Raw genomic sequence first — 15,786 nt, 5'->3', positions numbered from 1 at the left:
ATCATACGAGTATAAACATAGGTACCTACCTACGTATGTTACATATTTTGAACTTGGTTGACTAAATTATCAAAAATTGACAATACCTCCAGCCCATGGGGCAATCGCGTTTAATTTTTTTCTGCCAGAAATTAAACCTGGAATCGTAACGTGTTAGGTATCTAGCTACTATGACAACCTCCCATAAATGCATGTAGTTATCACTATGGCCCGTTTCAGACGGGACACCGGTTTCGCACTCGACATAATATAGGAGGCCTTTGTATTCGAATAAAGGGGCCTTTGTATTATGTTTATGAACCCCCCAAAGCTAATGAGTCAACGCGTGTCCTGTACACTTTTCCGTCGGCCGCTACATTTTCAAGCCGCCGATACACTTGTTTTTATTACCGCAGCCAGTTTTATGTTCTAATTTATAACGCGAAATTATGCGTTGACTCATTAGCTCTAGGGCGTTCATAAACATAATACAAATGCCTCCTATATTATATCGAGCGCGACACCGGTGTCCCGTCTGAAACGGGCCTATCATTTGGCGAAGAATGCATGTTGGACGGAGGTTAACGATTCTTACAATCTAAAATAATAACAATGCACACATCAATGCAGGTAGGTATATTATAAAAATAAAACATTGATCACTCCTTATCTTTAAGTGTTTATTGTTATATATAACCTATAACCTATTATATAAACTGAATATGTTCAGTTTATTGTAATATTCGTGTGTATAGGAACTTATCTTTGATAGTTATCCAAATTTAATGTGGGTCTTGGTCTCCTCTGGCATCTGCCTCCATTCAGGTCTGTCCAAAGACGCTTCCCTCCAGATTAGAATTCCCAAGGTATTTAAATCCAATTCGACATTATCACTCCAGACATTTTATCATGTTGTATATTTATAGTGTATCCGAATTTTCTGTCTACTGAGACTGAACGGAATTTGTGAAATTCGCTATTGAATTTTTTCTTTGGTAAATCTGTAGGTAAGAATTTTTTGTCAAGGAGAAATTTGTCGTTTAAAAATTGTCCGGAAGATCTAAATTTTTTTTTTTTAAAATCGGCAAAAATAGGTAATTTTAAATCCTTAAGGCTATACTTTAGCTGGTGCACGGTCTAAAACGATCGTGACTACGCAACGCGAAGATTGTGCAAATTACGCGTGCAGAACAAAACATAATTTGTCATAAAAAGTCAACATGCGTCTATTTAATGTTGTTTTATTACTAATAATAATAATACATTCATTGACATGTTTTCTTTTTCAAGTAAATGGGTAACGTTTTTTAGTCATCTTTACACGATTTAAGAATTAATTCCCCCGTCGCTATCACAAAACAAATTGACGTGTTCACAGCTTGACTTTCGCTCTCCGATTGCCAGCTAGTCCAAAATTTCGTCGCACCTATAGTTGAAAATTATTTGCCATTTCACTGAAGTACCGTCTTAAGAAAACAAATTTAATACTCTTGATTTCGAGAATTCTCTCTCGACCAAAACGATTAAGATATTACAGTCGTTCCGTTATAATTACTACAGGTTTGTATGTACACCATTTAAAAATATACAGCTAGTTTCAACTCAAACTACTGAGGGATGAATCACAAAATCTTCTATGGAAAGTGCCAACAAGTCACTGTTCTCACTGTATCCGTTGTCCATGTTGAAATACCTCGTATGTACAAATCGACAATTCAAAAATACTTTTGCGATTCTTTTGGCGAATGAACTTGTTCTCTTCTCATTCTCGTCTTGTAATAATTAATACTATTCATAATAATTATTGTATCTTCGTCGGGAAATCATAACCCGGATGATTTGGCTGTCTTGACTGTCTTCTCCGAGGCGTGGCGCCATGCTTCTCAGCATTCAGCGATACGCAGGACATGTGTCAGTGGAGAACCCATGGCATTCTTTATATGGTCCGTCCATATGAAGGGATCTCTTTCTCGATCTCTCAGACCTTTTCGAAGTTTTTTCAACCTGTTGAAGCGGACAATACGTCTCATGACGCTTGACGCGGCGTGGAAGACCTGGCAGCGACGGTGAGATGAATCAACCAAGGGCCGGCACACATATATGTTTTTTTCCAAATTTTAAATGGCGATTGCTCCACCGGGTATATCGGGTATTTTCAAAATGTGTTTTTCGCTGTATTCGTGATAACCGAACAGTACCTACCATAAATTGTAATAATTTGAACGAAATATGCAATCGAAAATCTTTATTTTTCGCGAACAGGTTACCGCATTGCATTCGAAGATAATCAATAACTAGCACTACCATCGTAATACCCAATTCAGTGCCACGGTCTGTATATGACCGTCTGTCCTATATATATATTAAATCAATCTTATAGTTCACCACCGTGGCCTGGTTGGTAGAGCGGCCGTATCAGAAAGCGTGTGTCGTGTGTAGTATAAAATAATTTATATATTTTGTTCGATTGGGCGAAGGATTAACAACCATTCCCCGTAAAAAGTTTGTTAATGTAAGTTAATGTTCGTATTCTATGCTCAGGAGTAAACAGAGTAATTTACATAAATTCACACTCTTTGTGTTTACTTCTGGAATGTTATTAATCCTTGTATGAAGCAGGGCCGCATTAGGACTTTCCCCCCCATCTCCACTCACCATGTATATGCAGCCGCGGTTTGTGCACGGCCGCCTTCCATGACGCTATAAACGTGTCAGAATGATAGATTTTAGTGCCACACCTCCTTGTCCCGAAGCGATGCTGCACGGGACTGATGTAGCAACCATGCACCTTAGTGGTTAAAAAAAGAGTTTTAGAAAATAAAAAGAATCTTGACTTGCTCTGCCGTCATTTATCTTTAATGACATGAAGTGTCCTCTGTACCCGTGTACTTAAACTCTGCCGAAACAGAGGATTCAGGAGTTGAAAGTGATGAATCTACGGAGGAGGGATCGGAATTATTCCGTCCTCCATATGACGCAGCACCGAATTAGGACTAGAGGAATATTTTCTATTGCTCCATCCGACTGCGGATTGACTTAGGAGGTATCGCACCTCAGAGGGCGCGTCGCGATCCTGCGGGCGAGGGGAGGGTGCGCCGTCGCGGCGGCGTCGCCATGGCAACCGTCGGCGTCGTAAAATTTTACGACCCGACAAACTCCTTTCCCGCGAGAGTGTACAGAGAGTGCACAGCGCCCGCGTCGAGACAACTTTACTTTTCGAGGGGGCGGGTGGTGTTATAGTTAACTTCCTCCCCCCATCACCTCTGGCTACCCGCTTTAAGTGTATTTTCACCGGGAGGGGTTTGCCATAATGAATTTGTTTATCTGGGGAAATGCTTCTGAGTAATCGGAAGGTGATCGAGCTATTTTTGTTTCGTGGAATTTGTTTATTCTCCTTTGATTTATATTTTTTTCCCGGAATTCCGGCTTGTTAACTTGTTCGGCGGGAATGTTTTCTCCCCATTTTGTTTGTTTTTGTACAATTTAATTGTCACAGTAATCTAAAAGAATAACATACCTACCTACCCAATTAAATTATCTAGTAAACATCTCGAAAATTTATAACTATAATATAATTCAGTTACAAGTAAATTGTACGTATTAGGCCTTTCGCTCATGGAGAAATTAAAATCCGACGAACTGGTTGCTGATGGAACTCATAAACTGGCCAATGACTAATGCTTCGCACACGGTGCTACTGAAACCCACTTGAAATAATAATCTCTAGTATAATCTAGTTTGAGATTTCAAACTGTCAAAAAATATAACATAGTATAATATATATATACAAAATATAAACGGGAATATTCTGGCAGCCTGTAATTATACAGGCAGTTGTATTTCTGAACTTCTGTCACAAATTTTAAATTAAAAATCGGTTCGCCCATCTTTAACTTTTGACGTCTTGACTTGTATTGCTTGTTCAGTTCAGTACCTACTACCAATTTTTGTAAAAAAAAATATGATTTTTCATCGAATCTACTGATATTGGCACACTGTTTATGGGGGACTGGAAACCGAGAGACTGAGAGACTAGGATGTCGCGTTTCTGCAGCTTAGTAGCGATGCTAACGTTTTAAAACTGAGAGATTCCAGTCTTGCCGTGAACGAGCCGCACATTGAAATACATTAGCTGGAATTTTAGATTCAGTCTCCCCCTTTTAAACCTTATGATGAATCGACTGCGTCATTTGCGTTACAGAAACGCGCCACTGACCATTGTGTATGGATTGGTTGCCTTGTATATAACGCCGTATGTCAGATTACACTTGTTTATCACTGGGGCATATATAAATGCTACAGCAGATAGAGAACGGACTGGAGACGTGTCCTGGTGGAGGCCAAGACCCACGATTCGATATTAGTATCCTATACACTGTACAGTATACACAGATGACGGTCGGTAGATAACAGTTCGACATACATTTCGGAAGGCGCTGGGCTTGAATTTTAATGTAAACAGGAATACGAAATATATTCGTGGTTGTCCTTTGATTTTCCGCCGAATGCATTATTCATGGATTGGAAATCGATGATCCTCGAGCTCTGCCTACAGTCGAGAATTAATTAATATTTTAACAGCGAGCTGCTTAAAAACCGTTTGAGTTTGTTTTGTCTTACACTTGACTAAACTGTAGACTTTTTTTATACAATGGCAGATGAGTTTTTGCTCATTATTTTAAGATCTGTGCGGTATTAGGTATATGGGCAAACTAAGTAAATAGTTATCTGTAAGTAGTCAGCGAAATTAAGTCTACATCGCATTGATTGTATGTCACATTGTTATTAATTTAGTTATTTTTATAAAGTACCTACTACTGGAATATATCTTTTTCCTAAGTCTCTGAACATATGAATACCACGCGACAACTCCAAGAATCCGTGTCGCTTACTGATACTAAATATATATCTACCTAGACGAAATTTAAGGATTTTACATTCTTCATCGAAAATATCATGGAAAAGCCTCTTAAGTATAATTATTAGATAAATTCTAGAAAGAATCTCTGACCGAATGGGTTTTAATCCACTAAGACACATACGTAACTACCTAAAACTATCGAATGTTATATTATGCTATAGGTAGTAGGTGCGTTTTATATAATATATAAATTCGTTAATAATTCTAATAAAACCCATTTTTATAGTAGTAATTCCAATTTTATTTAATATTAACTGGACCGGTTTCGGCCACGTCAGAAGTACATTGTAAACTAGTAAAGAATATACTGTCGAAGAAGAACTTCTTGTCCACGTGTTAAAACTTACTGTGAACTAACAGGCCCCTTCTGTTTAGTCGACTACAGCGACTTCCAGTTATCGACGAGATCTTGTTGTCGGTCATTAATTTAAAAAGATACAAAAAGCATTCTCAAATAAAAATACATTTAGGAACTAGCTTATCAGATAGTATTATTACAATCGGGCGGTTCTCGTGGTGCAGTGTGTAAGGCGCTGACCTTCCATCCGGGATCTCTGGGTTCGACCCGGCGAGGACACAATATTTACTTATGTGATTTTCTCAAAGCCTAGGTTTTTGTGATTGTTCAAAATTACTAACAACCGCCTTGTACGAAAAAGCAGGGACATGGTTATTAATAATTTAAAATATATATATATATTATTACAAATTACAATCACATTTAGGTACCTACCTATTTAATTAAAATCAATAAAATTGTGTTTTATTTAAATTAATAATTCAATGCATTTCCACCACGAAGTGACAGTTAACACCATGAAAGAAATATAATATAATTTCGTCTGCAGTCACGGTGGCCGACTTAGTAGAGCGGCAGTCTACGAAGCCGGGTTCGATCGTTCTTTATTCAACGTGTGTTTCATCCAGTGTCAGAGGCCAATGGGTTGGGCGAATGGGTAAGAATCTCACTCGGTTTCGCAAATAGCAAACATTTCGTTGAAAAGGTCAATCTTCATTTTTTACATCTTTCACATTACATATTGCGGATGGATAGTGGATATGTCCACTTTTGATTTTCATTGACTCACATAAATGATGAAGTTTATAGGGTGATTCATTTTTTTTAAGTTTATTTTATTCATTCTAAATCAAATAAAATTAGTCTCTATTAATTTGTAAATTATTCAAAGTAGGTAACCGATTTCAGTGTGCGTGTTGGCAATACGTTTCAAAGCTTTCACACAAATATTGTATTATTTCGACCATGTTTAGGTAAAAGGGCGTAACCCACACAGATTTTTTTTTATAGGAGAGTCAAAAAACGTTTTTTGAGTGATTTTGGTTCAATATTAATAAAAAAAAAAATGGGCACTTTTAATACATCTATGGCACAGACATTGGGTGCATGATGATTGCTGATTTGGTGTAATATTTTTTCGATCTACTAATAATTAAAGAAGTTATTACAGAAAAATCATTAAAATTCAGCGTAAATGCTTTTTTTCTTTAATTAAAACTTAATTAAAGCTCAATTAAAACCTGAATTTATATAATAAATCGACATTTGCGGCTTTCTTCCTTTTTACAGAACGTGTATTTAGTTGTATACATTGTTAATATCTAATAAAAGCACTTTTCGAAAAATCGAGGGTTACGCCCTTTTTCCTAAACACAGTCGATTTGTAGATCATTCAAAAACTTGCACCGGGCCAATTGTTTCTTATCACTGACACTGTCAGTTTGTATGTAGCCGTCGGTTTGTTTTAAGTTTTAACTAACTTCTTTATTTACTCAATCATCGGCCCATTTTTTACGGCTACACTAATTTTGTTTACATATTTACTATAATCAAGTTTACAGGAAGCCCCGCCGGGATATCACATCACGAGAAGCCAACTTTGTCTGGCGGGTGAACGAGGTTAATAAAATGTTTTCATGTTTTGTTGACACTGCTTTCGTCTGTCGACAACAGCATACCGACATACCAGCAGTTGGAACATAATTACTTGAATGCCTTTTCTTCATATTGTGGTGCCATCGTCTATTAAATGTTGGCGGCTTAAATCTCGTCGGAAAAAGTCTCGTCATTTTCCATTCGCATCGGTTCCATGACAAAACAGAACAGTGACAAAAGAGAACAACACTCAATAACAATATAACTATGACCTTTCAAGAAAAATATAAATTTAATATTGAAATTGTCCTATCTCTATTATGTTGATAGATTTTTAATAGTACAGATTTTCAATACGCCATAATAAATCAAATTATATACCTAATTTCTGCATTTATAATCGCTAGAAAGCCTCAAGTAAACGGGACTTAACTCGGTGTTGCCGGCAAGCTTAGGATATCTCATCTTAAGGTGAAACGGCAAATAATTTTCAACCATATGCGCGACGAAATTTTGGACTCGCTGGCATTCGGAGAGCGAACGTCGAGGTTTGAATACGTCAATTTGTTTCGTGATGGCGACGGAGGTACTAATTCTTAAATCGTGTAAAGAAGGCTAAAAACGTTACCCATTTACTTGTAAAAAGAAAACATGTCAATGAATATATTATTATTGTTACTAATAGAACAATAAACAGAACATTAAATGGACGCATGCTGGATTTATATGACAAATTATATGTCGTTCGGCATGCGTCATTTGCACCCGCGACCCGCAATCCGCGCATCGCCTAGCCACGATCTTTTTAGACAATGCCTCAACTGAGGTATAGCCTTAAAGGTTGGCGGTTTAAATTTCGTCTACACTAATTTTGTCAATCAATTGTCCAATAATCCAATGCCGTTAAGTGAGGGCTGTGTTAGTATCATCGAGAGATATCTTTTGCGGATCAATCATGCTACGTCTTCCAGACATCGAAATGCAGTTCCTGCCCCGCTAAAGGTTCGTGAGGGCTGTGTTAGTATCATCGAGAGATATCTTTTGCGGATCAATCATGCTACGTCTTCCAGACATCGAAATGCAGTTCCTGCCCCGCTAAAGGTTCCTGAAATGGAGAACTAAATATTTATTTCCATTAGGTTTTCAGTGGCTTAATTGTATGAAACACTAAATATTCTTTTATGTATTTTTGGAGCTCGCAACCATAAAGCGGTAAGGATATATTATAGTTGTTTAGACTTGTGGATTCCTTTTATTAATTACTTGTTTATAATTATTTAGTTTAATATTATAATTTATATTGACATTTCCTCGGTAATTTTGATTTGCTTGAAAATCATATCAAGCCTTGGTCGGAATTTAGTGGCGTAGAGGCCACATGCATTGAATGTTTTTGAGGACGGAAAAAAATCATACCACACAATCCAGTATCTAAGATGTGAGTATATTATAATATTCATAATTTCTGTATTAATTTGCTGTCTCTGAGTAATGCATTACCTGCATACCCCCACGGGACGTCACTAATTTTAACATTATTGAATGATATTTGAGTTGCCTAGAGTCATAACCCATATTTTTCAATTTTCTCATTTTTTTAGTTAATGCTAGTGATTCTAAATGCATCAATCTATAAAAAAGTTGGATTTCAAAAATCACTTTTAATATTGTGTAAAATAAAAATTATTAAAATTACTTTTGGGTAAATTATATTCTGGCTCTAAGGTCTTTCTAACCAATCAGCGAATCTATTCTGTACACAAGACTGCTTTCGGCCGCTATGGCAGCTATCTAGGGTAGGTTTGTATCGAAATATTAGCACGTATTCATTATTGTAACAATTACAGTAAGGCCGTCTAAACAGTCAAAACTCTCGCTCTAAAATTTAGCATAGGCAAGAGAGGTGCTGTTAAAACATAGCACTTATTGTAATAATTACAACTAACTTATTGTAATTGTAAGTGATAATACTTCGATACAAACCTACCCTAGATAGCTGCCGTAGCGGCTGAAAGCAGTCTTGTGTATAAAATAGATGTGCTGGAATCTGTATTTTTTTCACACTGTCAGTATCAGAGGCCCTTTTTAATTTTTGTAACGAACCGGTTGCGTCGTTTGCGTCAAAGAAAACACCGCTGAGAACCACTGTTTAAAAATAATTTACTAATTGGTACACGTGACCACTGCCCAAAGTGGTTGAAAGGCCGCCCTAAAATCCGATGAATTGATTGTTAGTTTAGAGAGAAAATGTAAAGAGGGGGACGACCTAGGTAGGCCTTCATCCAGCAGTGGGTTTTAGGTTCATAACAACGCCAATCTTGCAACTCTGTAAAACCTCAAATGTGACATTAACAAAAATACGACGTATCGCGTGCATAGTTGCCATTGCGCCCCTATGGATGCGGAGTTTTGTTTTTTTATATGTTTTTTATTACCCACCTACCCGCGTACCTAGGTTTTCTTTTCGTTATTATAATATTACTTTTATTAATACAACGGGAGTTATTTTTATAGCGTTTTGGGGTCGCCGCGGGTTTTCATTTCGTGAATTAGAATAAAAACGTCAGACCGCGGAGGTAATACTATAAATTCAACATATAAAAATAATGTAACATGACACGTATAATGAGTATGTGTACCTACCTATTCGACTAACTGTATATGTAGCTACTGCAGCCTGCATTTTTGTAAGTTTGTGGATATATTTGGCATTGAAATGTTAAATGAGCTAGTGCTGGCCAAGGGCGGAACAAGGTGTTTTAATGCCCGGGTTACATGTAAGTTGTACGTATGCAGTTCATCGTGGGACACTTATTCGTGCGCCGCAGTACGTGAAACATGAGTTCGTATAACATTTTATCAAATGACGAGTTCTTCGTTGAACATTTCACCGTGGAATACATTTGTACGTATCTTACAAAATTCGGCGATAGTTTGCAAATAGTACTGTTCCAATTAGATTAACCCTAACCTAACCTAGTAAAGACATCTCCACATGTTGTAGCATACGTACAAATATACTCCAAGGTGAAATGTTCAACGAATAAGTGTCTTGCGGTGGACTGTTTACGTACAAATTTCCGGATACGAATGCCCGAGCAGCAAATCGTGTAAGTACCTACATATATTTTTGATTGTTTCGTAATATATTGTTTAGGTAGGTCTGCACAAATATTTTGTCCGATCCTAATACGATCATTATGGGCCTCAACAGAGTGGAGGTTTGTGTTAACAGATTTGGTATTTTTTACGAGAAATAGATGCCAACTCAACATGTCCATACTCTGACTCCATACACAAATTGAAAAACAATATTTGTACTTACTTGCCAAACCCAGGATTCGAACCTGGGACCCACAACATCATAGGCTGACGCTTAAGCCGCGCAGCCATCGTGGGCTGCACAAATACTATTTAATAACCTATAAATAATATTAAGCTTAACTTCAGACTGTTAGTTTTTAAAATACAATTAAACCCTGCCCAATCCAAGTCATAGTAGATAATAGTCAAAAAATATTCGTTTATCTATAAAATATCTAAAATTATGCCATACATAAATTTAGATATTTTATAGATAAAAGGAGATTTTTTATCGATCATGGTTTAGAATTGGCAGGACTTAACTAACACCATCTGATTGATTAATGATTAAACTGGCGCTAAGGTCCATTTAGGTCCATGGCCAACTGCACAACCATCCTCCAGGAGTCTCTGTCCAGAGCTTCTCTTTTCCAGTCGGTCACACCCAGCTTTGCTGCATCCCTGCTGACGGCGTCCGACCATCTCTTCCGAGGTCGGCCTAGAGGCCGGATACCCACTGGGACTCCCTTGTAGACCCTGTAGAGAGCTCTGCTTTATTCGCACCTTACTACGTGACCGGCCCATCTCAGCCTTCTTGCCCTCAGAATATTTCTGATCTTCGGCTTGAAAGACTCGTAAAGTTCGGCATTCTTACGAATGCGCCACCCTTGGTCCTCTTTAATCTGTAATATTTAATATTCTTAATTATTCAACGAAATCAAATAAGTGTGACTTTGACTTTGTGTGCACTATTTTTGTCGGATCGCCCGTAGCATAGGTACCTAAACTATTATGGTTTGGTTGGCAGGGTTTAATTGAATTTTAAAAATCACCAGACAAGCACCATCTGCAAATTGTATTCTAAGGTCAATGAAAACAAATAAGTAGGACTGACAAAGTTTAGTATGCACTATTTATGTCGAATCTTAACAGCCTACCTCCACCCACGCCACTGATATCATATAATATATTAAAATTGTAGCGTTTGATACATATTATTTATTGTATACAAACTGTATGTACTGTGTTGCAATGACAAAAATGGATTTGTCTCAAAATGATCGCAATGCAATATTGTTCCATTGTCATTCGAAAAGTGTTGCCAGCCTCGTCAGCCAGCTGATGTCAGCCGTCAAAAAACAAAAATGGAACGTGAACGTTTTTGATGGTGACAAAAAAAATACGGCATTTTTCGATGATGATTATTGAACGAGAAAAAAAAACATGTCTAGACTGGCGAGCGCGCGATTCCGTGTCCCATTGTTTTATCGGTTTTTCGAATAAAAGAAAGGACAAAAAAAAAATCGCCAGAAACAAAACCTTGTGCTTTTTAAAAAATATATGGCTATTTTCCTGATTCCCATGCTGCCATTCAACATCATAATATTAATTGGCCTATAATTTGTGGATGCATTGTCAATGGTTTCTAACCATCAGTATTAATCAGTGTTGCCAACAGCATTTTTTTTTCCAAGTTCACCAAATCTTCTTTTATTGCGAAATTATAGTACTTTGCAACAATTTATTTAACGGATATTTCGAAATTTTAGTACCTTTTACATATTTTTTTCCGATATTCAAAATTATAGTATTTGTACTATAATTTTGGTCCGCGTACTATGTACTATATAAAACAGGTATAATACGCCCAATATACTATAATTTTGAATATCGGAAAAAAATATGTAAAAGGTACTAAAATTTCGAAATATCCGTTAAATAAATTGTTGCAAAGTACTATAATTTCGCAATAAAAGAAGATTTGGTGAACTTGGAAAAAAAAATGCTCGAAAAATGAAATTTCTTGAATTCTTCGGTAAGCATTTTTGGTTGTAAAAGGTACCTAAATAAAAAGGGATCTCGGAGTTTCTCAAATTCTCCGATATTTTTTTCTGAGAAACAAAAAACCTATACATTGACAATAAAAATATAAAAAATGACAACGCGTACTATATTTTTTCCCCATATACTATAATTTTGGAAGCTCTGTACTATAATTCCACTTTGAAAAGATGGCAACACTGGTATTAATTCGATATTTAGATGAGAATAGTCGGTAGGTATACTGACTGATGCCTTCACAGAATTTTCCTTTGCGAAGAATTGGGTGCTCTAAAACTTATTATATGTATTTGTACTGTATTTATTTATCATACAGAATCATTTAATAGAGCCAGTGTTTATTTTATTTCCTCGTGATGTCGTCCTTCCTCCTTTTGGGAGTAAAATACACATTTATTCGTCTTCTTCTTCATCATTTTACCACTACCACAGGCCTAATGACAATAGTGTAGTAGTAGAGAAACAGTAGTATAGATGTAGCAGTGAAACAATCACAGAAACACCCAGGCTTTGCGAAAATCGCTTAGTTGTATCATGGCCCCCACATCCTGAAGCGGGCCCCCCTACCTACCGCTAGGGTTAATGCCAGTGTGATTTTCTACAGTAGTGTTCCCCAAGTGGTTTCCACGGAACCCCAGGGTTAAGTGTATTACGTGTATTTTTAGCGATTTTTAAATAAATCCAGTTGATTTATTGAGTTGTAGACATTTGGCATATTATGATGCACTGATTGCGACTTCTTTTTGTGGTAGCCAAGTAACATGCAACCCTTCGCTATATTGAAACACAGTTAAAATAATTATAAAATAAAATTCTACGTGTGAATTATCCTTTAATTATGCCATCATCACCAAATTACATCGGACAGCCACGTATTTTTCAATGTTAATAATCATTAAGGCTATACCTCAGTTGAGGCATGGTCTAAAAAGATCGTGGCTAGGCGATGCGCGGATTGCGGGTCGCGGTTGCAAATGACGCATGCCGAACGAAATATAATTTGCCATATAAATCCAACATGCGTCCATTTAATGTTCTGTTTATTGTTCTATTAGTAACAATAATAATATATTCATTGACATGTTTTCTTTTTCAAGTAAATCGCTAACGTTTTTAGTCATCTTTACACGATTTAAGAATTAATACCCCCGTCGCCATCACGAAACAAATTGACGTATTCACACCTCGACGTTCGCTCTCCGATTGCCAGCGAGTCAAAAATTTCGTCTCGCCTATAGTTGAAAATTATTTGCCGTTTCACTGAAGTATCGCCTTAAGGAAAATAGCTCCACAGGCGACTTTTTTTTTTTTTACTATAGGTGCAAATTTGTAGTTTTTTTCACTTAACTGGTTGACCTGCCACGCCGGGCCCCCAGGCTAGAGCCCTGTCAGCTCCCAATTTTTAAATTATGCAAATCAATCGACTGTAGCTAGTAATTTGGTGTCACTTTTTTATGTGCCGCCTGTTGATCACAGCCTCATTGAGCGAGAAAACTCGCTGAAGGCATAGAACCGGTTTTAAAGATCTTTAGTAATAGGTACTACATATTATTACTGTGTATACATAACAGGTATAAATTGAAATTATTATAATAAGATGTTTTCTTTATTTGCCAGGGCTTGAGAATCCTTCAGTGGAACTTGAGCAGCCAGAAAATGTGAGCGATGTCGTCTCCGGAATTGAGGTTGTCCTCATCTGTGAAGCAGATCTTGGCAGTGGAGATATTCAGTTCCACTGGTTCAGGTAGGACATAGATTGTATCCGATATTATTTAAATGTATTGTACAATACATTAGTAGAATTCTTAAAAAGAATGAGAGTGTATATCTGCTGAAGAATGAGAACTCCTCATTTAACGTTGAAAATAGCATCAAATGACTCGTTATGTACCTACTTATGTATATAATTATTTTTTTATTATGTTTATTATTTTTAGAAATGCCGAACGAATACTGCCGTCACCGGAAATTATTGAAATCAAAAAGAATAGACTCCACATAAAGAAAGTTTCCGCCATGGCCAATGGCGTTTACAGGTTTGTTTATACTAATTCCGAATATGAACTCATCTATTTAGCATTTCGCGAGCCTAATACTACAAAGTTCTAAGTGTTCGTCCTTGAAAAAACAAACCCAACAATGAAGTAGTATTCTAAGCTGCCTTGTTGTTACTTTTGTTTCTCCAAGGACATACACTTAGAACCTTGTAGTTCTCCACTCGTGATTTGTTAAATAATCTGCATATATAAATCCAGAAGCCACCGCTCTTAAACAATACGCGAGCCTAATACTACAAGGTTCTAAGTGTTTGTCCTTGAAAAAGCAAACCCAACAATGAAGTAGTATTCTAAGCTGCCTCGTTGTTACTTTTGTTTCTCCAAGGACAAACACTTAGAACCATGTAGTTCTCGACTCGCGAATATTCGGCTCATGATTAGCAAGTGGTAACAAAGCATTACGCTCGGTAATCCATTATGCTGTCACGTGGCGTGATTTTCTGCAGAAATTTTAATGTATGACCGATTTTTTTTTGTTTTTGTAAAATTCAAATTTGTTTTGATTGAACATTGTTTATTTTACCACGTTTTTCTTAGCTTGTATTATTGTTTGTCCGGGGGTTATTTATCCAGTACAAATCTTGAAATCAATTTTTAACTGATTTCCCGACTAACTAGACATTTGAAACTTTTAGAATATATCAGAACACGATGCCAATGCATTCTTTTAATACTTTTAGCCATCTTTAAGTAGAATTGAATTCATTTTCAGTTAATTCTGTTTTGTATGAAAAGTTTTTTTAGAAGAAATCCGTAATCTAATCCACTATTATTGGTTGCTAAGGGGGTGGTCCTAGCAACTAAATTATTAATATATACGTGCGTTACTATGGAAATCAAAATGACATTTCAGTATTCTATATTTGTTTGTTTGTTGCAAAATAGCAAAAAAATGATTTGTTGACAATTGTTTTATTTGTCCTAAATTATTAATACATAGAATTGTCAAGTTTATATGATTCAACAGAAAATTTAAAAACGTGGTATATAAAAAGTTCTTTTTATCTTTTAATTATTTTAGTTAAGTATATAATTTAGTTTAAAATATGACTAAAAATATGTAAACTAACTGTAATTGGTAATTTTTTTGACATGCATTCGGAAAATCTGCGTTGGACATTATAATGGCACAGCCCCCCTCGTCAGAATTAATTTTTTATATTGAGGTTTTACTGTAATAAATTCTCTGAATGTTGCAGGTGTAGTGTTCACTTGGAAGCTGATATGAAAGAAAGTACTTCAAATTTCATCATTAATATTATAGGTAAGAGGTTGTTTATACGAATTACCTATATATATATATATATATAATATATTGTCACACTGGGGCCTTATGGTACTTGTATTGAATGAAACATGATTTCAGGGATAGGTAATTGAAAATAGTTATTTTATTTACAGTCGAATCTGACCAAACACATTTATTTGTATACTAATTTACAATCCAAAGGGGCTCGAGATTACAACATACTCTCTCATCCAAAATAAAAACAAACCTGTGGACGTTACATTTTTGATTGACGCTTGTTCTTATTAGCATGTTCGAAGGACAACTGATCCCTTCTCAGGTATACGAATTCATACATATTATTATGTACCCATTGATTTACCTCTTTTTGTACTTTTTGCAGATAATACTTTACCACAAATCACAGTCCAGCCGAAAGATTTGCTCCTTGTCCCAAAGTCGTCTGCGATGTTTGATTGTCAGTACAAGATGGCTGACTCTGTGGAGTGGTTCAAGAATGATATGAATGTGCCTTTGGAAAATGGTGAAAGGTAAATGCGCC

The 15,786-nt window shown here is 36.3% G+C and overlaps 1 protein-coding gene across 1 annotated transcript in view; it reads left to right on the top strand.

The window, feature by feature from the left end:
- Window positions 1-15,786, top strand: part of LOC147066776 (tyrosine-protein kinase-like otk) — a 79,758-nt gene that overhangs the window by 45,509 nt on the left and 18,463 nt on the right. The window contains exons 4-7 of the mRNA XM_085954147.1: window positions 13,557-13,683; window positions 13,877-13,975; window positions 15,196-15,260; window positions 15,628-15,775. Of these exons, the coding sequence (XP_085810273.1) occupies window positions 13,557-13,683; window positions 13,877-13,975; window positions 15,196-15,260; window positions 15,628-15,775 (439 nt within the window). The remainder of the gene's footprint in view (window positions 1-13,556; window positions 13,684-13,876; window positions 13,976-15,195; window positions 15,261-15,627; window positions 15,776-15,786) is intronic.

Source organism: Rhyacophila brunnea, unplaced genomic scaffold (assembly GCF_057557595.1).
Source record: "Rhyacophila brunnea isolate RB1 unplaced genomic scaffold, BYU_Rbru_1.0 scaffold_4, whole genome shotgun sequence".
NCBI classification, from domain to species: Eukaryota; Metazoa; Arthropoda; class Insecta; order Trichoptera; family Rhyacophilidae; genus Rhyacophila; species Rhyacophila brunnea.
This window is presented reverse-complemented; position numbering and strand designations above follow the sequence as displayed.